The 26356-nt window shown below is 44.0% G+C and overlaps 1 protein-coding gene across 2 annotated transcripts in view; it reads right to left on the bottom strand.

Moving 5' to 3' along the window:
- The window catches only part of ZNF318 (zinc finger protein 318), a 37183-nt gene extending 14787 nt beyond the window's left edge, over positions 1-22396 (bottom strand). Inside the window, exons 1-4 of one of the 2 annotated variants that reach the window (XM_050951567.1) lie at positions 22226-22396; positions 12323-12474; positions 3724-4351; positions 435-1847 (exon numbers count right to left, since the gene is read on the bottom strand). In XM_050951567.1, the coding sequence (XP_050807524.1) occupies positions 435-1847; positions 3724-4351; positions 12323-12474; positions 22226-22357 (2325 nt within the window). In that variant the 5' untranslated portion in view covers positions 22358-22396. Of the gene's footprint in view, positions 1-434; positions 1848-3723; positions 4352-12322; positions 12475-18968; positions 19748-22225 lie in introns of those variants that run through there. The other variant, XM_050951566.1, reaches the window with a different exon arrangement.
- Between the last annotated feature and the right edge of the window lie 3960 nt (positions 22397-26356).

The following is a 26356-nucleotide window of genomic DNA, read 5'->3' as shown; positions in this document are numbered from 1 at the left end:
TACATAAAAAACTCACCTGTTTAACAAAAAAAAAACAAAAAAACCCACACCTACTACTGTCAATACTTCAAGCTCCTGTAATGTTTTAAGCATAATACAGTGGTCTTCATGTATTCCTCAGCCATTTCTTAGCTGGCTGCAGGTGATCAGCTTTGCATCTCCCTCCCAAACTGCTCAGCAACAGCCCAAGAGCATATGACTTGTTGCAGCTTAAATTAATTCAGTGTAATTATTATTAAACTGCAAGCACACAGAAAAACATGCCTCTGAAGATCAAAAGCCAATTATTTAATCAGAGCATCAGCAGCAACTAGCAATCTAACCAAGAAACCTTGCTGCATCAAAAGGGATTGAAAAACAAACACAGATACAAGTTATGATTCTAAATTTGAGTGGTTTAGCCAAATATTTATAATTCCAAATAATACACTCACCTTCTGCTTTTGAGCTGCCCGATTTTTTTCATCAGAGATCTTTTCCGTGGTACTTTTGAGTGGGCGTGTGGCAAGTCGAAGAGGCATTTTGGAGTAAGTGGTAGTGGTGATGGGGATTTGCATGAGCACAGAGTCACCTCTCTTGATATTTGGGGAATCTTTGCCCATGGAAACTGTCTCAATCACCCGGAGGTTTGGGCGTGTGGGATTTGCTGGCACTGCCATTGTGAGAAGCCCATGAGCCTCTGCCAGCGTAGGGTTAGGCTGCTGGGGAGGGGGGTACATGGGCCAGCCAGAGGCTGCATAAGCCATATAGTGCCCATATGCATCATAGCCGTGAGGGGCCATTGTGGGAGGTGGATAGTTTTGCGGCATCTGAGCTGCAGTGAATTGTGGATAGTTTGGAATCCGGTATTGGGAAACAGAGGTAGGGGGCAAACTGACAGGAGCAGGCGGCGCAGAAGGGATTAGAGAGACAGAAGGAACAGACTGCTCTGGTGGGCAAGCAGGTATCTCCTGACCCACAGCTTTGCTCTGAGAGTATTCTGATTTCTGGAGAGAGGATGTCTCTTTGGATGGCTGGAAAGAGCCAGGTGGTGATGCAGATCGCTGCTGGCTTGACTCTGGAGAACGAGTATCACTCCGGCTGCGGCGCATCTCCCAGGATTCCAGTCTGCGGGCATCTGAAGAGCGACAATCAGGAGAATGAGATGCCAGCTTTTTGCCATGGAGGCGTTCCTGTGTGCGGACAGCCAGTTTGCCGATTTCAGCCACCCCAATGTCAAGCCCAATGGTTTTGAGCAAGTCATGAATCTTTGCATATTCTGTGTTGGACTCTTCCAGAGAATCTAGTTTTACAGCAGGAGAAGGAGGGGGACTCACTTTCTGGTTTGTAACTTCACTCCCACAACCTACTGGGGGCTTTTGAACAGAGGACGATTCTGTTTTTGAGTCTTCATCCTCATCACCATAAAGAAATTTTTCTTCATCCTCAATATCAGGAAAGCTGCGCCTTCTCTTTTCTTGAGCACTAGCAGAATCAGCCATCATGCCCAGAATGCGGGAGAAGCCACTGCCATCCTGACTGGCCCTCTCATGAGGGAGCAGGAAGTCAGTATGACGGTCTGTAGGCTCTGATTTTGGTTCCAACTTCTCCTTGTGACTTAAGAAGTTTCCAAACTTCTTTTCAAATGTAAAGTTGTCATTGGGAAGCCCAGGAAGTGAACTCCACTCATATACACCATCATGCAACTCCTTGTTTACCGACTCCACAGAGTCTGTGTTAAACCGTTTGAGAAAGTTCTCCACTTCAGAGGCAAAAGGAGTGCTACTGCTGCTCTGGGACAAAGATGAATGACTTGAAAGAAGAGGGAGATCTTTGCTGGATGGAGAGCTGCTTGGAAAGCCCTCAAGCTGAAAAAGAAAAGAATGCTTATTACAGCTCCCCAAAAGGGGGATAAGCATCTCAAAGTACAAATAAAAAGACATGGTCACTTCACCTGAAGAGTTTACAATCAAAAGTTTAGAAAATACAACACATGAGCAACAAACCATGGAAAGGGAACAAAGGAAAGAAAGTATTATAAAAAAGATAATGGGAAGCCACAAAGATGTTCTCATGGGTGCTTAAGAGAACACACATTCTAGCATTTTATCACAAGTTCTCAGCAGCCTCACAAATTGAAGTTTTCTTCTGTGAACTTTTATGAGATAAGAGAGCTATGCCACAGGTTTTAATCACGTATCTAAATAGATCAATCTCAAATATAGGTAAGACTGTGCGGATTAGGGCTATTTTCAATCACTTATATACAGGGTATGCATGTAACTCATTCTCCCTTGAATAAAGCTTCCTCTAATATATCTAGCAGAGACCCTTCACTTTCAGAGTATCCTCTACTACAAACACCACCACTACAAAACCAAAGCAGATCAATATGAGATTTTGGTTGAAGTGGATGTACTGAAACCTGAGGCAGTGCCAAGTGTCCCTTTTATCACAATAATGCTAAATGCATACCAATGAGCTTTTATTGCTAGCCTTAATTGGTGACTGAACTATGTAAACTTATTTCTCATAACAAACATGGTTGAGCCTGATCAGTACTTGAATGGGAGACCAATTAAAAATGCAAGATTTTGTAAAAAGTAATACTGATACTCAGTAGGTGGCTCTCTTTACTGAGCCATTTCTAATCTAATCTAACAATCCATGTTAAAATGTTAGATCGGAAATGACTTAGTGAAGAGTTCTAGGGGCACTGTAGCTGGAAGTGCCACTCAACCAATATACTCACTTGCTTTTGTTACTAAAGATACTATAGCACTTTCTGTAAAACTTCACACTGATCCCAGTGCCCTGGTCAAATTGCAGCCAGAGCATTTCATTCTGCCTCCCCAAATTCTACTTGCGTACAAGTGTCTTCTTAACTGCCGTAACCATCGTGTGTAACTACCACGAACTGCTGAATATCTGCAAAGTTCCACCCTCCAACCCAGATGCGGATGCACCATTTATTCCTGATTGTATACCCATTCACCCATCATAGCTTTAACATAACGCAAAATTCAACACACACAAAAAACAGGCAATGCAAAGATTCAGGTTCTGACACATTACCCTAGTCACATTAAACACATGTAACATCTTTTATTCCTCCTTTTCCTCTCTAAATAAACAGGTTTAGTATATTTAAGTTATTACATGTATACTGTACCATAAAAAATATAATATGTGCATCTTGGCTGAGTTAATGATACCGCTACTTGGCCTTTCGCATCTCCTGACTTAACACTTATTTAACTGTGGGGACCATCTTTAGAATTTCAGCCCATGTGTGTGTTTAAGGGGTATGGGAGGGAGTATATCTTAATTCTGGACCTATGCAGGCTATGACGGTGACCCCACTAGATGGCACTAAAGCACAAGATTTCTCTACATAGCTATCACTTCTCTGGAAAATCCTTGGTAGTTACACCCTGCACATAAATGAAGATGTTTAAAAGGAGGACACAGAGATCTGATGCCCCGAGACATAAGAAACTAGAGGAAGTGGCCACAAGTGGTCCTAAGGTACAGAGAGCAATTGCAGCTTCTGTAATTAACTGTACTGAATCAAACTCCAGGACAGGGAGGGCAACCTGCAAGTGACGCATCAATAGGACAGACTGAATTAAGAATACTTGTTCTATCAGAGAAAGGAAAAGGCAGGAGGACTGAAGATCAAATTAATACAGTGGAGTGCAAAGTGACTGTTCTGAGAAGTAGAGAAATAGTTGAGGGTCAAACCTGCATCGGGGACTCCATTTCCACCTCTACTCGTTTCTTCAGGATAGATTTTTTGGGCATAGATGGTGCTTCATCAGGTCTGTATAAGTACCGAGTCTCAGAAGACTGCAGCGTGCTAGTCAAGCCAGGGATCACGTATCCACCGCCAGACAGATCGTGGTTCAAGTTTCTGCTCCGTTCTTCCTCTTCTCTCTTCCTCCTGGCACGGTCAAGCTCCCGGAACTCTTCACCCAGATATGATGGGCTTTGGCTTCGGCCACGGCTCCGTCTGCGATAATTCCGTGTTCCCAATGTGAAACCATGATGATCCCCACTCATGCCATGTATCTTCTCATCCTTGTCGTACCGAGGGCGCTTTGCTTCTCGCCCTCTCTCCTCTGGCCTTGGTGGGTAGGAGGATTTCCTGAGTTTATCACTATCTCTGTCAGACCCCCTTGGCAGTTCTTCACGATGACCATAGTGTGGACTGTAGTCTGATCGGTGGAGGAATACATCTCTGTTGCGGTAGTCCTCATCATGCCTCATTATATAGGGACTGGAAGATGGATCTTCATGAGAGGGATATCGTTCAAGGCCTCGAGGGCATGGGAGGCCTCTGGTAAATATTGGACCATCGGCCATGTCATCCCTGGTAGGAGAGGCACATGGAGTTAAATCTAGGTCAGTGAGTCAGAGGAAAAGTTTTTCAATCTCTTACTCTACAGTAGCAAGACTTCATATTGTTTTCAAACAGCACCACTGAACTCATGGCATAAGTGAAAAGCAGCACCTCAGAAGCAGGGAAGAGGACCATCAGTATTATATACATATGGTACTTCACCCCCTCCTATAGGATCACTCTCAAATACAGAAGTTCAAACATACAAACAAACTGCAGGAGGACAGTCAAGATTTAATATAGGGAACTGATCAATAGAATACTTCAGTTTTGTGAGGGAAAAAGGTACATACATGGTTTCTAAATTGCATTACTACTAAGCTTCAGGCCACAAAAGACTCCTCCCACTGCTCTAGAGGTACTCTGGTTGTGTTACATAGGAATTATTCAGGATTATTTAGCTTTGCATTGCACATGTGGCCAGATCTTCAGCTGGTTTAAAATCAGCTGTGCAGATTTACACTAGCTGAGGATCTGAGAGCCATGAATTCCAGCCAGTTTTTGTGCATGAGTTATCAGTGAACACATTTCAGTGTACCAGAAAAGATGCTTTGGAACCTCTTCAGACTTCAAGAGGACACCAAAACAGTGAGGTCTGTACATGTAAGAAAATCACTCCTTTGTTCTAGCCTCAGTTTAGATGGAAAGAGTATATATTATGTATGATATGCTGATGGTTAGTACAACACCAAATCAGCACCTTCTTTGGTGACTGCTCCCTACTAATACTCTCCAGTGCAGGGATGCCCTCTTTAATAATGTTTTTCCCCCAGTATGCCTTTCTGGGATCAGCCTTTAACAGAGCCAAGCAGCTGCAGCCCTGAAGTGGCCATTTTGCAACCAGCAACTGCTGGATGTATCTCTCTCTCTTCCATCTAGCAGTACCTGTTAAGCTTTCCCCTGATCTCCCCATTTTCTTCTTACTGGGCACATTTGCACAGTACATAAAACTGATGCCTGTACTAGACTTCTTGTAAAATACTGCTAATTACAGCTTACTTTATAGATCGGTATTTGACATAGTGAAATTATGATATTTTGGGAAGAACGCTGGAAGCAAAATGAAACTGGAACAAGGGTCTGGGTAATCCAGAACTTCCTCACAAGAACTGCATGTAAGAATAGTCTTCTATAATATGGAGGGGTCAGTAGTAAACTGTTTCTTCAGTGGCATTAAGGTTGTGTTCAGGTTTCAATTATACGTTATCTAAATCCCTTTTGAGCATGAAAACAAATACTGATGTTAGCCTAAGTTCTAGAGTACTTTTTTTTATGCAAGTCTTATATGTGACTGCAGCCATTTCCTCAATCAGCCCAGCCTAAAAGGGCTGCTTTCTCCAGCCCCAGCCCCTTTCCCGCGCTGTTTTTAACCCCTTCAGGGCAGGAGCAGAGATCCACTCTGCTACAGTGACCCCTTAGAGAAATTTAGGGCTGGTGTCTAACTGCTTTGGATCCCTCTCCTATAAAAGACTTAACAGTTCAAATTTTCAGGAGAGGTAGCTCTAAAAGTCTCATGTATTGGGTAGTTTTTAAATAAAAATATTAAAAGGTAACTAACTTATTTGGGAATTTACTTGCACTGTAATTTTACTTCTTTGAAGAATTCACCTTGTATGTTTCTCATACATTACATGCACTGGAGTCATGGGAAAATCCCCTGTCTCTCAATACTTTTGACCCTCTGAAGCACATGCAGGGTAGCTTGAGGGGTCTGCCATACTGAGCATGGTTCAACCTCAGGTACTCAAACATTCTAGCTAGTTTCTTTCAACAGCAGGAGACAAAAGTGCCCTATAAGCCTCTAATGAAACAAAAAGAATAGGGAAAAATCTCCCTCAAATAATCGACATGCCACATAAGGGATGGACAATGGATATATGATTGTCTAGAGGATGAAACCCCAAGCATATCATCTCATATTTTAAAAACTCCAGAAATCTGAGAAGGGATGGGTGAATGCATGTGATTCTTGCCAAAAGACATCTTCAAAGAATCAGAATTACAGTAAATATATTCCCATCTTTAAAGATATCAAACAAATCATTACCATTAAAAACCCTAAGCATTAAAATGACTGGAAATGATGAGATAAAGTAGTCTGCATAAGTATGCTATTCCTTTTACAGTTTATACACTGTTAATAACAATACAGATATGTGAAAGTTTATCTTCTTCATGCCAGTAATTGAACTCTGATCCACAAGACAATTCTCAACACACATCATATGTCATTGATTGGATGCTTTACATAGTCAGAGACATACAAATTTAGTGATGGATATATACCGAAAAAGTTCATTAGTGCTGTCTTTGGATCAGAGTTAAGGTAGAAGTAGGAATTAACAAGGTTCTACAGTATCCTAAAGTAAAACACACCCAAGTTGACTACATGATCAGATGTTTCTAGCTTTGGCTTCTGGCAACACACACAAAATAAGCACCAGAAATATTTATACCACAGTAACTGAAAGTAACTTGCACACACATAAAAGCTGGTACTTTCATCACTACAGGGCACAGTTGACTAACTTATCCTTCACTTTCAGGAAACACCTTTTCAGTACCACCCCCTCCTATCCCTGAGATCTGACTACACCCAGAAAAAATGCATGAAAACATCATGGGGAGTAACTGATGCGCATTACCAAACACCTTCAGCTGATTTTTTTCTGCAATTAACTATGTCACTCTCACAAGCCAAGTGGTAATCAACAATCCTTATGAACTCTGATTACAGCAGCCAACTTAAGGGGAACATTTAATGATATCTCAGAGGGGAAGGAGTTGAAATTGTGTTATGAGTATAACCAGAAAAGGCAACAAAAACACATTCTGGACAGCAAAGAAACATGGATTTAAAAGACAGTCACACTGGACAGCAAAGGATATAACACACCAGTGTACAGGGGCTGGGGACACACGAAACGATTGCTTATCCTGCAGCAACTGTGGTTCTTCAAAATATGCTGGCCATATACATTCCATTGTGGGTTTGCCTGCACTCCACACACTTGGCCAGCAGTTTTCATTGGGACTGCACCTGTGCCCTGAGTGTCCGCAAGCCTCTCACCAGGAGGGCATAAAGGGTGAGGAAACCCCAACCATCTCTCTGTTCCTTCACCAGCAGAGAATCCAGGGATTACAGGATTCCCCAGTAGTGAGGAGGACGACGGCTCATGGAATATTTGTGGACAATACATCTCAAATAGCCACAGCTACTGTAAGATAAGTAAGAGTTTCTTTGACTTTGACAGGGTCCCTCACCAAAGGTTCTTAAGCAAAGCAAGCAGTCATGGGATAAAAGGAAAGGTCTTCTCGTGGACTGGTAACTGGCTTAAAGATAGGAAACAAAGGGCAGAAATAAATAGTCAATTTTCACAGTGGAGATAGGTAAATAGCAGTGCCCCCTAGGAACCTGTGCTGTTCAACATGTTCATACATGATCTGGAAAAAGGGGTTCACAATTAAATGGAAAAGTTTGCCAACGATACAAAATTACTCAAGGTAGTTAAATTCAAAGCTGAATGTGAAAAGTTACAAAGGGATCTAAAAAAACTGGGTAACTCAGCAACCAACATTGCAGATGAAATTCAATGTTGATAAATGTGAAGTAATGCATACTGGAAAACAATCTCAACCATACAAATAAAGTGATAGAGTCTAAATTAGATGTTACCATTCATGAAAGAGATCTTGGAATCATTGTGGACAGTTCTCCAAGATCATCTGCTCAATGTGCAACGGTAGTCAAAAAAGCTAACAAAGTTAGGAACCATTAGGAAAGGGATAGAAAATAAGACAGAAAATATCTTAATACCACAATATAAATCTATGGCATGCTCATACTATGAGTACTGTATGGAACTCTGGTCATCCCATCTCAAAAAAGATGTATTAGAAGTGGAAAAAGTCCAGAGAAGGGCAACAATGACTAGGGGTATGGAACAGCTTCTATAAAATCATGAATAGTGTGACAAAAGTGAGTGTTATTTATCCCTTCACATACCACAAAAACCAAGGGTCATGCAATTAAATTAATAGGCAATACCTTTAAAACAAACGTAAGGAAGTACTTCTTTACACAATGCAGTCAACCTGTGGAACGCATTACCAGCGGATGTTGTGAAGGTCAAAAGTATAACTGGTTTAAAAAAAGAATTAGATAGGTTCATCTATGGCTATTAGCCAAGATGGTCAGGGACACAATCCCATGCTTCTGGGACATGATAAGCTGGGACTGGACAACAGGGGGCAGATCATTCGATAACTATCCTGTTCTGTTAATTCCCTCTAAAGTACCTGACACCAACCACTGTCAGAAAACAGGATATTTGGCTAGATGGACCACTGGTCCGACCCAGTATGGCCATTCTTATGTTTGAGTGTTTATCCATATATATTCCACAGTTGGTGACTAGCAGTGACCTAGATGTGTGGTTTTCAACCAGGGGTCTAGGTCCCCTTGGGGGGCTGTGAGCAGGTTTCAGGGGGTCGGCCAAGCAGAAGCCTGAGCAACTTAGCTTCACAGGGCCCCTGTGGCATGGGGTCCCAGGCAACTGCCTGGCTTGCTACCCCCTAATGAAGGCCCTGGCTTTTATATGCAGAAAACAGTTGTCGTAGCACAGGTGGGCTGTGGAGTTTTTACAGAATGTTGGGGGGGAGGGGCTCAGAAAGAAAAAGGCTGAGAACCCCTGATCTAGATCACAATAGGTGGGTGCTAGGAGCCTACCTAAACAATGATTATAAGACAGCCCTACCAAAATGGGTATCAGATCTTGATGCTTCTACCACAGAGTAATGGTGAACCCCAGTTAGCTCGCCTATGTATCTCTTGTACTGAACATTTCTCAAAGAAGCTAAAAAAGCTGCCTGAGCGCTAGTGGAGTGGGCTGTAACACTCAATGGTGGATCTAAGTTGGTTACTTCATAGCATAACTTAATGATTGTATAAATCCAGCTAGAAAGTCTCTGTATAGATATGAGCTGACCTTTTACTCTATCTCCCTAAACTAGAAATAATCTGGGGGTAAGAGGATTCCCTAAATGAGTTAGAGTATGTCTACTCTAGAAACTTCAGTAGACCTATATTAGGTCGACTTACAGCCACCGCAGTAATTACCGCAGTGGTGCATAAGCACACTAGCCTCCTTGGGTTGGTGGTGTGTGTCCTCACCAGGAGCACCTCCACTGACCTAAGAGGGGCACTGTTGGGACCTGGTCTCTCAGCTTCACTAACAGCTCCCTGCCGGGAGCTCAGCTGCCCCACAGGCTCCTGGCGTGTAGCCCCCGTCTCTTGCCTCCCCGGGGGAAGACACCCAGGGCTTCTCACCCCCGGGCAGTGGGGTCCAACTGTTTGATTCTATTTGTCCCCATCTTCCCACCCACTCCTCTTCAGGTTAATTTCACAGCTCTGAGTCCTATTCCAATAGGAAAGTGCCCTACAAACACCTAGGGTGTAGAGTTTAGCCTTCCCTTTGCTGGAATGTGGCTTTGAAAAGAAAACAGGCAGATGTATTATGTGGTTGACATGGAATTTACGGAGTACCATTGGCAAGAATTTTGAGTGAGGTCTCAAAATTACTGTCTTTATGAAAAAACATGTATTCTGGTTCTGCCATAAAAGCTTGTATTTCCTCTACACTTTTGGCAGATGTTACTAATATCAAAAAGGCTGTTTTGATGGATAAATGGAACACGGAACATGTAGGCAGAATGTTCAAAAGGTGGACCCTTTAAACCAATCTGTACAATGTTGAGACCTCAACAAGGGGAAAGCTTTCAGACTAGAAGATATACTTCCATAAGGTCTTTCAGGAACCTTGCTACTGTAGGATGTAAAAATACAGAATATCCCTGAATTGGATGGTGGAAAGCTGAGATAGCTGGCAGGTGGCCCAGCCCCTCAGAGAACTCAGATAGCCCAGAGTTCTTTAAGCACAGAAGGTATTCCAGTATGGCGGTGCTAAACAGAGTCAACTGATGCTGCTGAGCATACAGTGAATCTTTTCCACTTGACTATGTAAATAAGTGTCGGAGTCCTTTCTACCATGGATAAGGATGTTTTGTACTTAAGAGATACAGGTCCTTTCAACTGACGTTAATCAGCCAGCATTCAGGCTGTGAGGTGCTAGGAAGGTGGATCTGGATGAAGAATCTATCCTCACTTTGGGATATCACATCAGGTTCAACTGGACTGGAGGTTGAATGGAGAGATTCATCATGTCTGAGAGCCAGAGCTGCCTCAGCCATGCTGATGCTATCATGATCAACGTGCGAATCCTACCTGAGTTTCTCTGACAGTTCTTGGAATCAATGAAATATTAGGGTAAACATTAATTAAGCCCGAGGGCCAAGGGATCAGGAATGCATCAGACTCTGACTCTGTCCATCTCTGGAGCAGATCCTGTGGCACTTCTTGTTTTCCGTTAGTGGCAAAGAAGTCTATGGATGGCCCCACTTAATGTATAGGCCTCGGATAATGGTATCCTTTACTGACTTTACTTTCTCCTAAAGCTAATTCAAGTAACTAACTGCTAAGTGCCAAACTATTTACAATACAATGTGTAGACCACACAGTAACCAAGAAATTTGGACACAAGAAGTTCTGACTCTGACTCGTAGCTGGGGGGAGGATATCTAAGATACAGCTGGGATCACTGTGCCCTTTATGCCCTCAGCTGGGATGTGGGAGGCATGAGGACACTCAGGGCACAGATGCAGCCCAGAGACTGCTGACCAAAAGAATCTGAACTGGAGTACATCAGGTGCACGTACACCAACAGTGGATAGAGATGGGCAAGCATTCAAGTAAGAATGTAAGTTTATATTATCTCCCTTTCTCCTACTCTTCTGAGTCTGGTTTAGCTGTTGCTTTTCATACATTTTTAGCCTCATGTTCCTCATTACTACTCTTACCATTTCAAATGAATAACAAAGCTTTATAACGGAGTCAAAGTGAAAGCTGTTAATGTGTCTGAGGGAGGTAACGGTCCCTCCCAGCAGGGCATTTTCACTTTTACATTAAAATAAACGAGGCCACTTCTTACCCTACAGCATAACCACAAAACATGATATATATACACCTATTGAAGAAAAGGAAGCAGTGGGGAATCCCCAACAGACAAATAAAGCAAGCCTTAAAGTTGTGGCTATGCTCATAATTCTCTTCTGTATCATTTCTCCACCTCCAGTACATGCTGCTATCTCCTGTGTATGTGCACCAGTTTTGGCTGGAAAACTAGTTTCCTACAAAGGGGATTTACAGATGAAACACTGATTACAAGAAAATTGAACAGAAGGCTTAAAAGTGATAATATTACCAACTAAACCTTAATCTGATTTACTGCAGCTGCTGGAAGCTAATAACCTTAAAGAGTTGATATGCTTCTAGACAAGAAACATAATGAAAGAATTCTGCTCAGTTCCCTTCCTTTGGGCTACTACTGTTGAAGTATTTGCATGAAAACAGTATGTTTCAGTACCTCCTCTGGACCTGCTGCTTAACCCCTCACCTGAAGACACAACTGGCTGCAGTAACACTATGAGGGACACAGACTCTATAGAGTCTTTTCCATCTCTGACTGCTGTGTTCCTATGTCAAAGCGGATAACAATTTCAGTGGGGAGAAGAGGATTCAAGCTTTGAGTATTAGTTCTTTATTTCCTCTGCCCAGTTTCACCTGCTTTTCTGTAATAAGACGCTTTAAACTATAGATGTCTATCTACATTTATACCAGGCTCCTCACAGTAGTATCTGTCACGCTTAGGAAACCTCTTAACTAAGTGTACTTGTCTCCAAGTCCCATCAGTGGGACTTCTGGAATCCTAGCACTTCACTGAATTTTTGTCCTATGTGAGACACTCTCCTTCTCAATGTCCTAGCAACAAAGCATGGCCTCTTGCCCAATTCTCACTCTATGGGACAGTCTGCAGAGAACCATACCTGTCCATGTCACTGAGGTTATCAACTGGCGAGCCCAGTCGATCAGGCAGCCTCCTTCGCTCTGGTGTGTCAATGCAATACCGGTCATTACCAACAGTGATCCGCAAACTCTGCTCCAATGAAGACTCAGAACGGAGGCTCGGAGAACGTCTCTGCAATTGAAGAGAGAATGAAAGCCCAGCACAGGACTGTCCCCTTAACCACAAGACAGGCATCTAAGTCTGTCCACCTCATCATATTAGACTTGGGGGCGGGGATCGTAAGAAATAAATAAATCATACTTCTCCATTTATATAAAATTGCTATGCAACTTAAAAAAAAGAAAGGGACTGAATGTAGTTCCTTCTCACCCTACATGCAACTAACAAGCACTCTGTATTTACACTAGCTCCACAGGAATTTTTAAACTTGAAAATATCTTTGAAAAACTGCACTTCTGGAGGTAGAACAATAGAGAGGAAAAAGAAGTTGTTCAAGAAATCCCAAAGTTGCTGTTGTGCTCCCCTTTTTGTTGGGGACAGCCAACTGCATGAATTGTGTACCCGGCAGTGCCAAGGAATTTTTGTGCACCTATAGCCAATATACTTACTGGGCAGGTCGTCTTGGCATAACGAGAGCCTGGGTCAATGACAGTGACAAAATCCATTACCAAAACTGGAAAGTGTTCCAAAAGGGGCTCTGCTACTTGACTCAGTAGTAAATGAATGCACTACATCAGTATTTCTCAACCAGAGGTACACATTCCCCTGGAGGTACATCAGCTCATCTAGATATTCGCCTAGCTTTACAGCAGACTACATAAAAAGCACTAGTGAAGTCCATACAAACTTAAAATTTCATACAGACAATGACCTGTTTATACTGCTCTATATACTATATCAGTGTTTCTCAACCTAGGAGTGGGAACCCCCGAGGGGAGGTGTCAAAAGATGGGTTTAGGGAGTCACAAGTGCTGGGCCAGCATTAGTGGGAAGCAAGCAGTGGCCCCGCAAAGCTAAGAGACATGCTGAAGCCCAAGCCCCACTGTCCATGGCTCAAACTGAAGCCCGAGCTCTGCTGCCCAGGGCTGAAATCAGACACAAACACTGTACCCGTTCTGTATCATTTTGTAAGAAACAATACTATTTCCATCTCCACAACAAGCCACCTATTATTTTGATGGAGCCTTGAAGACCACATTCCAAACAAAGTCCTGGATTGCAATCACTATTTTATCTGAAGAGCGAGCAGGAAGATCTTCCAAAACCCATCAAAAAATTGAATGGCTGAAGGATTGCTACTGAAGGGCACAACCATCTTCCTAACCCCATGGCTGAGCAGCCCCTGCACTAGGGTTTCTCAGCAGAAATTTCCACATGTTGCTAGTGCAGCTCTACCACAGCAGTACCAATGTAAACCTTAGTGAAAACAAAGCTTCTTTATCTACTGGCATTTTCAACACCTTCCTTGTTGTCTAACCCTACATAGAGCAGGTGTAAACACCATAGTGTTAAAAGTGCCAATGGCCACAACTGCCTCATGTACTTTAGCATTCCCCACATTGTTACCACTAGGACGGTTGTGCTAGAGTTAAAAAAAAATGAATAAATCAAAATCTCAGTGTATTTAAGTAGGCACAGTCTGAGTGAGTTATCTTTGTAGACTTCCCCCTAGAATACTAAATACCCAAGAACTTAATTAACACAGAGTTAAGGCTGCCCAGTGAGGCATTCCAGAAAATGAAGAGTGATGACTAAACTTAAACATCAGAAAATCAGGACATAAAAACGTTAAGGAATATGCCACCCGCACAACACTACCTTAACTCTGACCCTGAGAGCTGGTAACACCCACTGGGAATGGTTCAGAAAGTGAGATGCCACAATAAGCAGATACGAGGAAGTTCTAAGAGAATATGCCTCTGTTTCTGTTATGTAGCACACATTTGAATTCCAGCATTTATGCATGCACTCCAACTGCCTTCACTGCATTAAGTGTAGTTGTACTGAATGATGGAGGGATTTGTTGGAACAGTGTAGCAGAGCTGTTACTGTGATACAATGAGAGGTGGCTGTATACTTGGAAGGATGAAACATCTGATTTCAGCAATGAGTTTTGTAGGGTGTCAGTAAACACGTACAAGGACATCTTCTACGTATGGGGATTCTCAATGGTCTGGTAGCATAGGCGATAGTGGTCTCCAAGGCTTAATGAAGGGTAAGTGAAGGCAATGTCTGAGGAATCCTCAGGGCAAGGGTGATGGGGGACAACATTTAGCAAGCGGAGAGGGAGAGGGGGTGTATGGAACAGACTTAGCCCTGGTCTACACAGGGGGTGGGGAGATCAAGCCGAGATACGCAACTTCAGCTACAAGAATAGCATAGCGGAAGCTGACGTTTCTTAGATTGACTTACCTCGCACCCTCACAGCACGGGGTTGACTGCAGCCACTCCCCCATTGACTCCACTTCCGCCTCTTGGCAGTGGCAGTGGTGGAGTTCTGGAGTCAACGGCAGAGCAATCAGGGATCGATTTATCGCATCTACACTAGACATGATAAGTCAATCCCCAATAGATCGATCACTACCCGCCCTTAGTGTCTCAGTGCAGGCCTGGTGAAGTTAGCTCCCGTTTGCTATACCTGGCCTAAACCCGAGTTTCTCAGCACCCCATGTACTACAGCCCATCTCTCCCCCTCCATTGCCCCAGGCTCCTTAGCAATGATTCCTCCAGCCACAGAATGCACTGGCTGCACATTAGTCCCTTCACTGCCCCAGCATCTTGTTTTGGTCTCCCTTCTCTCTGCCTGTCCACAATAGCTTGGTCGTCCCTCCTCAGCCTTTCTCCCCACAGAAAAGAAAGGGTCAGCATGGGACCTGCAGTTTGAGGAGCTGTGAAGAGGATGCAAGAAGAGTGCAGGGACAAGCATGGAGTCAGCTGGGACAGACATGAGGGACATTGATGTAGGGGGTTTTGGGGAAACAGAGAAGTAGCCTAACATTCCCCATTGCACAGCTCAGAAATCCTGCCTTCCATCCCATTTTTCAATATACTGTTCCAACACCCCCAGTCTCTCACTGCTGCAACTTCCTATATTCCATTCAACTGCATAAGAGACCCTCAGATTGCTCCAACACAGCTCCAACACCTCCAACAGTCTATTACACCCATTGCTCCGATTATTCTCACATCCCCCAATGCTTTGAGACTCATCTCCCACCCGCCAACTATATCACATAAAGCCTTCTCACTCCAGCTCCTTTTCACTCCATACCCCTGGTAAGCCTGAAGAGCTTGTAGGGAGGTGGTGGGCTGTCAGGAATGCTGGACACAGAAAGGGGCAGGAAACTGGAGATGCAGTTTCCCACATCTGGTCCGAATGTATGGGGAAGGAGCTCTACAAAGCCATCTGCAGCATGGGAATCTTAGGCTATGTCTACTCTACAGACCTTGCAGCAGCACAGTTGCGCTGCTGTAAGGTCTCCTGTGTAGCTGCTCTATACTGATAGGAGAGAGCAATCCTGTCAGGATAATCAAACCACCCTGAGTGGCGGTAGCTATGTCAGTGGGAGAGCATCTCCCAACAACAAAGGACTGTCCACACCGGTCCTTTTGTTGGTGAAACTTATGTCCGTCAGGAGTGTGTTTTTTCACATCCCTAACCAACAAAAGTTTTACCAAAAAAGTGCTAGCGTAGACATAGCCTTAGAGAAGTGTAAAGCAGCATATTCATTTGAATAAGTACAACCACTGGAGATGAATACAGCCTGAAACAATAACTCTGAAATTTGTGACCTGCTTCATTCAACTCAGCAGGTGTTCTCATTGCCTGTCTTCCTCAGCCTTTAGGCTCACAGAGGGGAGAGGGGCTCAGATCCACCCCCCGAGGGGAAGGCCCCCAGATCCCAGCTCACATGAGGGCAGGAAGAGCGGTTTACACCCCAAAGGGGAAGGGCCCCCTAATCTTGGATTACACATGGGAGAGTGTAAGGGGGGGAGACAGGAAGAATTGCTCACACTGCTCCACTATCCTAATCCCCCAATTCCACTTGCCACTCATCCCAATGCTCCCTCTCAGCCTTCCCATCCCCTCTCCCTTCGCCATTTATTCCCCTTCCCATAAACCAGCCTCTCCTCATTGCAGCCACAAGCCCCTCACCCATCCTCACATCTTCCTCCTAACACCCCCCTCTCAATCTCTACATTCCCACACTGCTCCAACAACCTCCTCACATTCCCCCTCAATGCTACAATCCCCCCTTATTTCCTTGGTCTGCACCAACAGGTTATAAGGATTTGAAAACTTTATGAACAGCTCATGTTAGGGGGGCTCTGTATTAGGAAAAAGCCTTGACCAAATGACCCAGTGACTATACCCTTCCTCTGATCATACTCAAAGTTCTATTGTTCAGGAAGCATGATCACGTTATCCTGTCTTTCATCTTTTCTCTGTCTGATCAATGCTAATTTTCTTGAGAACACTCCTAAATTTAAATGAGGCATGCATGTGAATTTTAGAGCACTTTGAAAAAATATCACTCTTAAACCAGAAGTTTGGGTCTCAGGCAAAACTTCCAAAATGATCCCCTGCAGAATGCAGGCAGAGAGCAAGGAATGTGCCCAATTCTATGAAAACTATCAAGGGTAGGGCTCAAACTCAGCACACAGGTGTAGCTCTGGGTCAGCCATCACAGCATCTTGTCTTAAGCCACTCAGTTACTGTGGCAATAGCTTGCCTAGAAACCCTCTTACTCCAATAGAACCCTAGTCTAGCTGCAAAAGCACATTTCAGTTCCTTTGGTTTTGCAGTTTGCCAATCTCTAGATCCAAAAATCTACGGTCAATACCTTTTTTCAGTATTGTTTCTCGAAAGGGGTAGTGGGTGCTATGAGAAATGCTGAGTGACTGAGATCAGTTGGTAGGTGAAGGCTATACCTCATGAATCCCTTAATGACCCCCAAATTGGAGCATTAACACTACACAGCACTCTCATGACACATAGCAAGTGTAAAGACAAATTGAGTAAGCATGTGGATTTTAAAGCACTCAGAACAACAAAAGCAATTATTAACTTGACTAGCAGAGCTGGCACTAGGCTACAATCATTTGGGAATCTCTTCTGCAAGTATATTTTATTAACTAAGTGCTTGTCTACACAAGAAAATCTGGAGTAAGGTAGGGCATGAATTTAAAATGGATTAAGTATTCTTGATTAACTACATGTGTGGATGCTCTTATTTTGGAATAACAATGCTTTTTTCCAAATTATCTTAATCCACTGGACTGCTGTCAAATCCAGTGGATAAAGTTAATATGGAAAAAGGCACTTATTCTCCAATAAGGGCATCCACACATGGAGTTAATCAGGAATAACTATTCTAAAATAATTCTTCATGTTGAGTAACTCTTAGACAATTCAACACAAAACCTCTTTCTTACTGCAACGAATATTCACGGATAATCTAGTATTTACTATATAGAATACTCCTTATAGAGTCACAGTACCGAACAGTAAAGATATCCACATCTGAAACAGAATTTTAAAAACGGGGTTTTACATTCACAAATCTGAATATTTTGCTTAGGCTGAGATGAGAAGTTTTAAAAACATATTAAACAACTGTCAGAGAATGAATCTGATGAACCTGTAACTGGCTCTCTATATCAACAGGAAGAATTTAACTTAATGTTTATTAGACATTTGATTTAGAAAGGTCTCTGAATTCTGCACATATCAATTATCTATACGCACAAGATTCTGTTAAATGGTCAAACTAATCACATTAGTTAAATATTCTATTTTACTCGTAGGAGCCTTTGCTTAGCTAAAGCATCACTTAATCTTTGATTCTTAGCTGAAATGGCTGAGGTTTCTGGCCTGCTATAACTCTGAAGAGGAACAAAAGCCTGAAGGGACTAAATCAAGGTGGCATTACTTGGGGTGAGGACAAATGATGAAAGCAGAAATCATTAGACACTAGAAATGAAAGACCTCTAGTAAATAACACCAACTGCTTTTCATTTGTAGCTCTCAAAAGTAGGTAAGAATGATTATCCTTACTCTGCATACTGGAGTACCTGAGGCTCTAGGAAATTACGTGATTTGCCAATGGTAACACTATGGGTCAGTGGCAGAATCTGAAACAAGAGCCAGTTCCCTACACCCATTCTAGTGTCCCAACTCACTGACTAGACCATCCTGTCCACTTCCCTAAAAACACAGGATTGATCCCCATGGTATATTTTCTTACACTCCGGCAGTCAGGAAAAATATTGTTCTGTGGAAAGAGGTGTCAGACTCTGAACGGATTATTTCATGGAAGAATCAGAAAAACTTCAGGGGAGCAGGACAATCAGTATTACTGAGGGGAAATCAAACTGGCTCATTTGGGAGAACTCAGATGAGGGACATGGGGCATTCCGGAGTAGTTCCCTGATGCGGCTGTCCCTGCACGGTGGGACAAGTAAGAAACATACAGGACGGGGTGACCTTACGCCAGTAGGAGGGAAGGGTGCAGTGGTGTGATGGCCAGGGAGCGGGGACAAGCACATAGCGTGAGGCCGACAGCACAGACTGCCCGATCCGCAGGGCAATCGCCCCGCCTGGGGAGGGGGCGGAGCGGGTAATTACCCGGGGCCTGGCCGAGAGTGTCCTGGGGGGTAATTACCCGGCTACTGCTGCTGTCTCCATGCTCGCCCCCGCGTCGGCCCCGGCTTCTCCCGGGCCCCCCTCCCCCGGGCGGGGAGGGTAGCCTCTTGCTGCGGTGCGGGGACGGGGAGCGGCGAGAGGCTGCGCGGTGGCCGGACGGGGAGCGGTGGCGGCGGGACGGGGGAGGCGGCGAAGCTGAGGAGGGGGGGCGGCCGCGGCCTGGGCCCGGCCCGGACCCCGAGGTACCCGAGCGGGAGCTGCGGGACCCCGACGAGCTGCTCTCCTTAGAGCGGTGGGAGGAGGGCGGCGGGCCGGAGCGGCCGCTGCTCGAGCGGTACATGGCGGCGGCGGTGCAGGGGGCCGGGCGGGCGGCCTCGCAGTTCAGTTCCCGGCGCTGTCCTCCTCCTCTGCCCGCCTGGGCCCCTTGCGTGCGCGTTCCCGACACCGCCGCCGTCACGCGGAGAGAGGGGGCGCGCTCAGGCACCCGAACAAAATGGCGCCGGCAGAGCTCTGCTCACATGACCTCATGCAGGCGGGAGCCGCCGGAACGTCTCCCTGCTCTGGGAGTGACCCCAGCTTGTAGCGCCCGCCTCCTGCCGAGGACAGCGCCTCTTCCCCCCGACTCCTGCGGGACTGGCGGCATCCTGCCCTGCAGCCCCGCGCGCGGGAGCTGCAATCCCACGTGCGCGGCAGCGGCTGCCAGCCGGCCGGGGCAGCAGGCCCTTGGAGCGAAATCGGGACGGAGCGGGGTGAGGCCTGTCGCTGCGCAGAAGCAGAGCTGCCCCTCCTCGAACACCGCCCGGCCGGGGAGCTCCCGTGCAGAGAGGCGACCGCTGGTTTCCCTAACAAGGACCAGTCGAGAGGAGGTGGCTGACTCTGTCTCCCCCTTTCGTGCTACAGGAACGGAGGCACGGGCCACGAACCGGGGAGGCAGCAAATGTATACGTGCTGGAAGCAAATATGTTGATACACATGTAATTAACCCAGCCCAAAAATAGCGTTTTGGCCAAGAGATTAACGGGATTCAAACAAAGCTAGCTGGGGATTGGGAATGCTTCCCGGCCGCTAGCTTAGAGAGTTTTGTAAAACTTTGGAAAGCATATCAAGTCTCCTGTCTCAAAGTGTAAGCCAATCACTATAGAGCCGAGTCAGGAAGAAACTCCCTTTATAAGGAGATTATTCCATACGTGTCCAAGCTTTTTTGCAGCTTCTTTAGAAGCATGTAGTAAAAACTGATCACTCAGAGACATGAGGGACTGCTGTCGTGATCTAGTGTGACAAATAATATTTTCCTGTGTCAAAGCAGACAATGTTCCAGTGGAAATCCCCACTTTCTAAATCCATGCCCTTCTTTGTTGATTAGGAGTTGAGATATTTGTAGAGCCCTGTGTGGATACAAATTTTGTATCCACATCTGCTCTGCAGACATGATCTGCAGATTTGCAGGGCTGTAGGTATTTACAAACTCAGCTCAAATTTTGCCCACTTCTGGGATTGCATGCCCCAGAGCACACTTGAATCAGACAACAGTAGCTGTAGAAAGGTTTTCAGGTTTATTGGTCCCCTAACACCTTAACAAGGTACATGTGCAGAAGGGGTAAACTGAGTCTTAATAGCAAGCTACATCCAACTGCCTTTAAACTGTTTCAGAATGAGTGCACTGCTATACTAATTCAGGAAATACGCTTAAATGTGTAAACCATCAAAGAATGCCCAACACACAGCTACCTGAATAATCATGTGAATTTATTTCTGTTACCCTTCTCCACCCTACCCACTTCTCAAAGTTTATTACCATTCACTTGTTGTGACTTTTCTTTGATTAAATTGCATGTATTTGTACAGTGCCCAGCATAAAGGGACTCTGATCCTAACTGAGATTAAGTATGCAACACAATAGAACTAATTAATAATGAGGAAAATGACCAGGTAAATCATTTCTAACTAATTATTTCTGTAGAGCTCAGAATCTTTCAAACTCAGCAATGCACCGAGTACTGCTCTGTGACAATACTATGTAACCGCTACAGCACTTAACATATGCAACCAGGACAATGTAACAGGTACAAATATACTTTATTAATTTTAATTAAAAACATTTTCATGTCTAGTATCAGAGGGGTAGCCGTGTTAGTCTGGATCTGTAAAAGTAGCAAAGAATCCTGTGGCACCTTATAGACTAACAGACGTTTTGAAGCATGAGCTTTCATGGGTGAATACTCACTTCATCGGATGCAACCGACCAAAGCTCATGCTCCAAAACGTCTGTTAGTCTATAAGGTGCCACAGGATTCTTTGCTACATTTTCATGTCCGAAAATCAAGGAAAGATGCGAGCCACAAACTTCAAAAACACAAAAACAAACTCCAGTGATGGAAAAAAAATTCCTTTTTTGGTTTCCAGCTGTCTGAATATTTGTTCCATCCCCTTGCTTTCCTCAGAATCTTTGGTTTAAAAAAGACAAATTTGTTTCCTTTTTCCTGTAGTCATTTTACCCTTAAGATAGTCACATTAAAGCAACCAATATAAAAAATCTAGGAAAGCCTTCTCTCTCAGGCTTTTAAATAACATTCATTACTGCGGCATATAAATGCTGCACAGAAACCCAGAACACCAAAATGTTTTCTCTCTCTGTTCCTCTAGACAGAAGAGCGGGTCCTGGTGATTTCCTATATTGTAGTAAGTGGCACCTGGAAGCAGAAGCTATCCAGGTGCCATTGCTATTATGTTTTTGTTTAGTGTGTATACAATGCCTTGCATAATAGTGACCTGATCCATGGGCTCCTCAACATAATGATAATAAAAATAATAAATAATATGTTAAAAAAATACAAATGAAAAATAAGAATAAAGATAAAAACCTCTTTCTCTGTTCAGATGACAGAACTGCTCAAAGGCAAATAAAAAGGATGCAGGTACTAGAGATTACATGGGTCTGAAACAGTCTAGAGTAAAAAAACTCATCTTAAAGAAGCATTACAATCTAATGTTATAGTGTCCTATTATCCTACTGGGCAGCTCTTTACATTTTCAGTTAAGAAACTCAGACTGTACTGCACTATATTTCCATCTCTAGAACACACACAACTGACCCTTTTTCCAAAGGAGCTGAACACCCTTTAACTTCAATGGGATTTGTGGGTGCTCAGCAGTTCTAAAAATAAGACCATAAGGGTTCAGTTCTTTCGGGTGCAGAGCAAAATGTGGATGTTCAGCACTTCACAGGATAAGGCCCTAATCTGTCATATGACTGAAATACTCAACCAAGTTCCTTACCTGCTTTGCAGAGGTTTTTGAACAAGTCCCATCATTGATGCTCCAGGCTTTCACAGGACAAAGGGGTTGCCACTCAGTCTTCTGTACTAGTAGTTGGGACTTGAAACTGTCCTTTGGAACCCTGAGGCTCATTTTGGGCTGAGGAACTTCTAACTAACTGATGCTTGAAGAAAGAGATTTTAACCAATCAAATGTAGATGAAAGTGTTTGGAAATAAGGGTTCTTTCCACTCTCATTTCTCCCAGCCAGTAGCCAGATGCCCAGGGCTGGATACAAGAAGCCTCGAACAAAGAAACAGAAGGGAGAAAGTGGCAGAAGAAAGCACTTTTAGGAAAGAGGAGGGGAGAGAGTAACATGAAACGGAATTAGCTAACAGAAGTTAGAGAGAATTAAAAAAGTAAATAAGAACAGGCATCAGGAATAGGGTTTGGCTGAGAAGCTGTTAAGTGACAAGCATAAAGACTAGGAAACATATAAAATCTTTATTTTTAAATTTGTTTTACCTTCATGAGTCTGAGAAAAGACAAGAATCCAGCACACAGCAGGCCCCAGTATCTCTAATCCCTGGAATAATAAGAACAAATGTGATTTCTTTTCTTTCTTCCTAGGCAGAGTTGCATGTTTGCAGCTGTGTGTGCATTCACCCATATGAGGTGTGTTGGAAGTTATCCCCTGTCTCCAGAATTTGGCATTATTTTTTTCCATGGAGAGCAGAGAGAAATGTATATTCTGTATCTTCAGATCCAGAAGTAAACAGGTCAAGAAAATATTCCAGACTGAGACAGTGAGAGAATGTTCAAACCTCCCCCAATTGTGACATCACAGAATTCTAGGACAGTTCAACTGATAGTAAAGCCTCAGCTGGGAGAACAAAACTGCAGCCAAATAGTTATTTTAAGAGTATTAGTGGATGATGGTGAAAACGCTGATATTTCTGGGTTTGAGCCTTATCTGGGTCTGCCTCCTCCTGTTCGAATTCAATACCTACCTGTCACCTCCCAGTGCACAAGCCCTGCTGTGAGCACTATGTAATCAGTCCAAAAATAAATTCTCAACAAAAATAGGAGAAGCGTCATCATTTGGGACATTTTAATCTTGATTGGTCAAAGCCCTGGAGAATAGACGGTTGGGAACAATCTTGCGCTAAGCCCTGTGGGGGAGAAACTAGTCCTAAATTTTTCTCCATTTCTAGTATTAGGATTCTATGATAAATGTAAGGTGCGTTATTTATAAATGGTGTGCATGTTTTTTTATAAGTGAATATTGCATAAGCCCCTGCTCCAAGTTGCTCAGAGCCTAAATCAGACAGAAACATAACAGAAAATTAAAACAAGCCATGATATTACCAGATGGAAAAAAAGCATTGTAATGAGACCCTGCTCCCACTTAAGTCAATGTGAGTTTTGCCATTGACTTCAGAGGGTACAGACTTGGGACACCAAGACATTCAGATCAGTTATGTTGGACTCTGGTGGTTTTTTTGGTTCTTTTCCTGGTTTGCTTTGTTTTTTTATATATATATATAATCGTGTGAGTGGGTAGACAACACTGGCTGGAATGAAGAAGGATCAGTGGTCCCTGAAAACTGCTTCTTATTCACTCCTGAGGAAGCAGATCCAAAAGGAGAGATCAGAAGAGAAGAGTACGCAGAATGAAGGGCATTATAGGGGCAGTAGAAGGAGACAAGAGATGCTATAAGGTCTGTTTGAAAAGATCTGGGGAGAGTAGTTTGAGGAACATAAAGACATGCTTTGTTCTGGATATCTGAGACCTTCTCTTGTTGCCTTATAAAGCTATGAGAAGCTTCTGCATTTGAACTTAAGTAAGATTTCAGCACAATGAAGAGCTCTAATGTTTTATTCATGGGAAGATTCAAGCTCGGATGTTTCATATTTGTGTGCTTGAGATACCTTTTGTATCACAACATTTCCTCAGTTGTACCTACCTTGACGATAGAGCACATAAATCAACAGCAGAAATCCCATCATATCTTCTACATGGAAGCTGGCTTACTTATTAAAGTGAAGATAATCTTTCTTCATAGCCTTGTAAACAGTATGGTAGAGGCAGAAAAGAACCCACCAAACACACACACACACTGTGTAGAGAATCAATGGCTGGCAATACATGCATGATACAAGTACCTTCTGACTCTTACATGCAGGTAAGTTTTACATTTAGGACTGGGAGGAGCCAGGATACATGGGCAGAAGAATGGGACAAGCATATAGATATACCAATAATTGCTTTATGCAATCAGGCGGACCAGAATGGAATAGCAAATAAACCTTTTTCTTGCCCCTTAGTAATAATACTTAACATTGATAGAGGGCTAGTGAGCGCAATAGAGGCTCACAGTCATGGCCTACACAGAGCCAGTTCTTTCCCTTTGTCTCTATTTACAGTACAGTATTCATGCCCTTTGGGTCCCTCTGTCTGAGGAAGGGCAGGACCCCAGTTAACTCAATCTACCAGTAACTCCAGCTGAAAGCCAGTGTTCTGATGCGAAGAGAATAGCACAAGACGCCAATGGTGGGTAAGAAGTACTACTTCTTCTGGAGAAGGGGACAGCAGGAGTAATTAATGGAAACTTAATAGAGAAACCTTGGTCCTATATACATTTTCTTCTCATCTTGCACAGCATGGCAAAAACAAGATAAGAGAGGAACAAAGTGCAAAGTGAAAGGAGTCCAAATACCAAATGGGCTCAAGTAGGAGTCTTGGCAGTGAGCACAGACTATCTGGGAGCACTCAGTAGCCATCCTGCTGCTTCAGTCATTCCCCATCCCCCTAAAGCCTGCAAAAGACCTTTGATAAGTGCCAGCTGCTTGACTCTCCTTTCTCTCCCCCTCTCTTTCAAGGAGTCTAAGATAAGGTGCTTTGGCCTCACAGCTTTTACTTCTGCCTCTTCTATCTCACACTCCCTCAGCCTGATTGTTTTGTTTTCCCAGACAGGAATGCTGCTGGCATTTTGTTTCCCCAGTACCCCACTGATAACATTGAGACTTATTCTCGCAAGCACAGAGGACTCTTCACTATGTGTGTCTTTACTGGCTGGGAGTTGAAAAGACACTTGCTATCTATAAGGAGCTGTTTGCGTCTGATGATAGAATTACCACTTTGTACAGAATTGGAAGGGGTAGCCTGTCTGGCCCTGAAGTTAACTCTGGCAGAGTCAGGGGTCAGAGAGACCTTGGTAAAGGGGTGTACTCATGACTTCAGTTCTGCAAACCACAGTTCCCTTCTTCTCCACCAGCCAGAGTTCTCATACTGTGGGGGTGACCTTGTATTTCATGATGCTGGTTGCCTCACATTATACATGCTTTAGTCAAATACATGTGATACAAGCACCTCCTGCAGGGCTGAAAGCCTGAGCCCCGGTTTTCCCCATGCTGCAGAAGCCCCAAGCCCTGGGGTGCCTCCCGCAGGCAGAAGCCCTGAGCCCCTGGCGACTCCCGCAGGGCTGAAGCCATGAGCCTCAATGCATCCCACACAGTGGAAGCCCCAAGCCCCAGAGCATCCCGCAGGGAAGAAGCCCCAAGCCCCAGTGCCCCCTAAGCAGGGCTAAAGCCCCAAGAACCCCACCCTACAGCTAAAATCCAGAGCCCCGAATGGGGGGCTCCAGGAAATAATTTCTGAGAATTTAAGCCCTGGGCTCAATATAGTGGTGATTGGTATAAATTATCTGGCCTAGTTATACTAGATTATCCTTATGGTCTCTTCTGGCCTTAAAATCTACAAATCTGACAACAGGTGACTGTGTATGAACATGACCCTGTAGAGATAGATGTTGAGAACCAAGATGAGGGGAGCAGGAGGGACGTCTGGGAAACCTGTGAGGGAACTAATGGGATTTGGGAAAAAATATTGTTCTTCCTGGACACTGGTCTTATTTCTAGGTGTTTTTTCTAGGGGGTGGGAGGGGAAGGAAAGCTGCATAGTACTTGTACATGTACTCAGTGTACTAGTTAGGCACATATTTAAAGAATTCAGATTCATTAAGCTGCCTATATTTTACTCTTTCCTCATAACTCGTCCCACAATGTGTTTTGTTGCACTCCTCTGATCTCCCTCCAATTTGTCTTTTTTCTGGTAATGAGGTACCTAAAATGGCACACGATATTCCAAAAG

This window comes from Gopherus flavomarginatus, chromosome 4 (genome assembly GCF_025201925.1).
Source record: "Gopherus flavomarginatus isolate rGopFla2 chromosome 4, rGopFla2.mat.asm, whole genome shotgun sequence".
Lineage (NCBI taxonomy): Eukaryota > Metazoa > Chordata > Testudines > Testudinidae > Gopherus > Gopherus flavomarginatus.
Note: the sequence above shows the minus strand (reverse complement) of the source record. Positions and strands in the feature narration are given on the sequence as shown.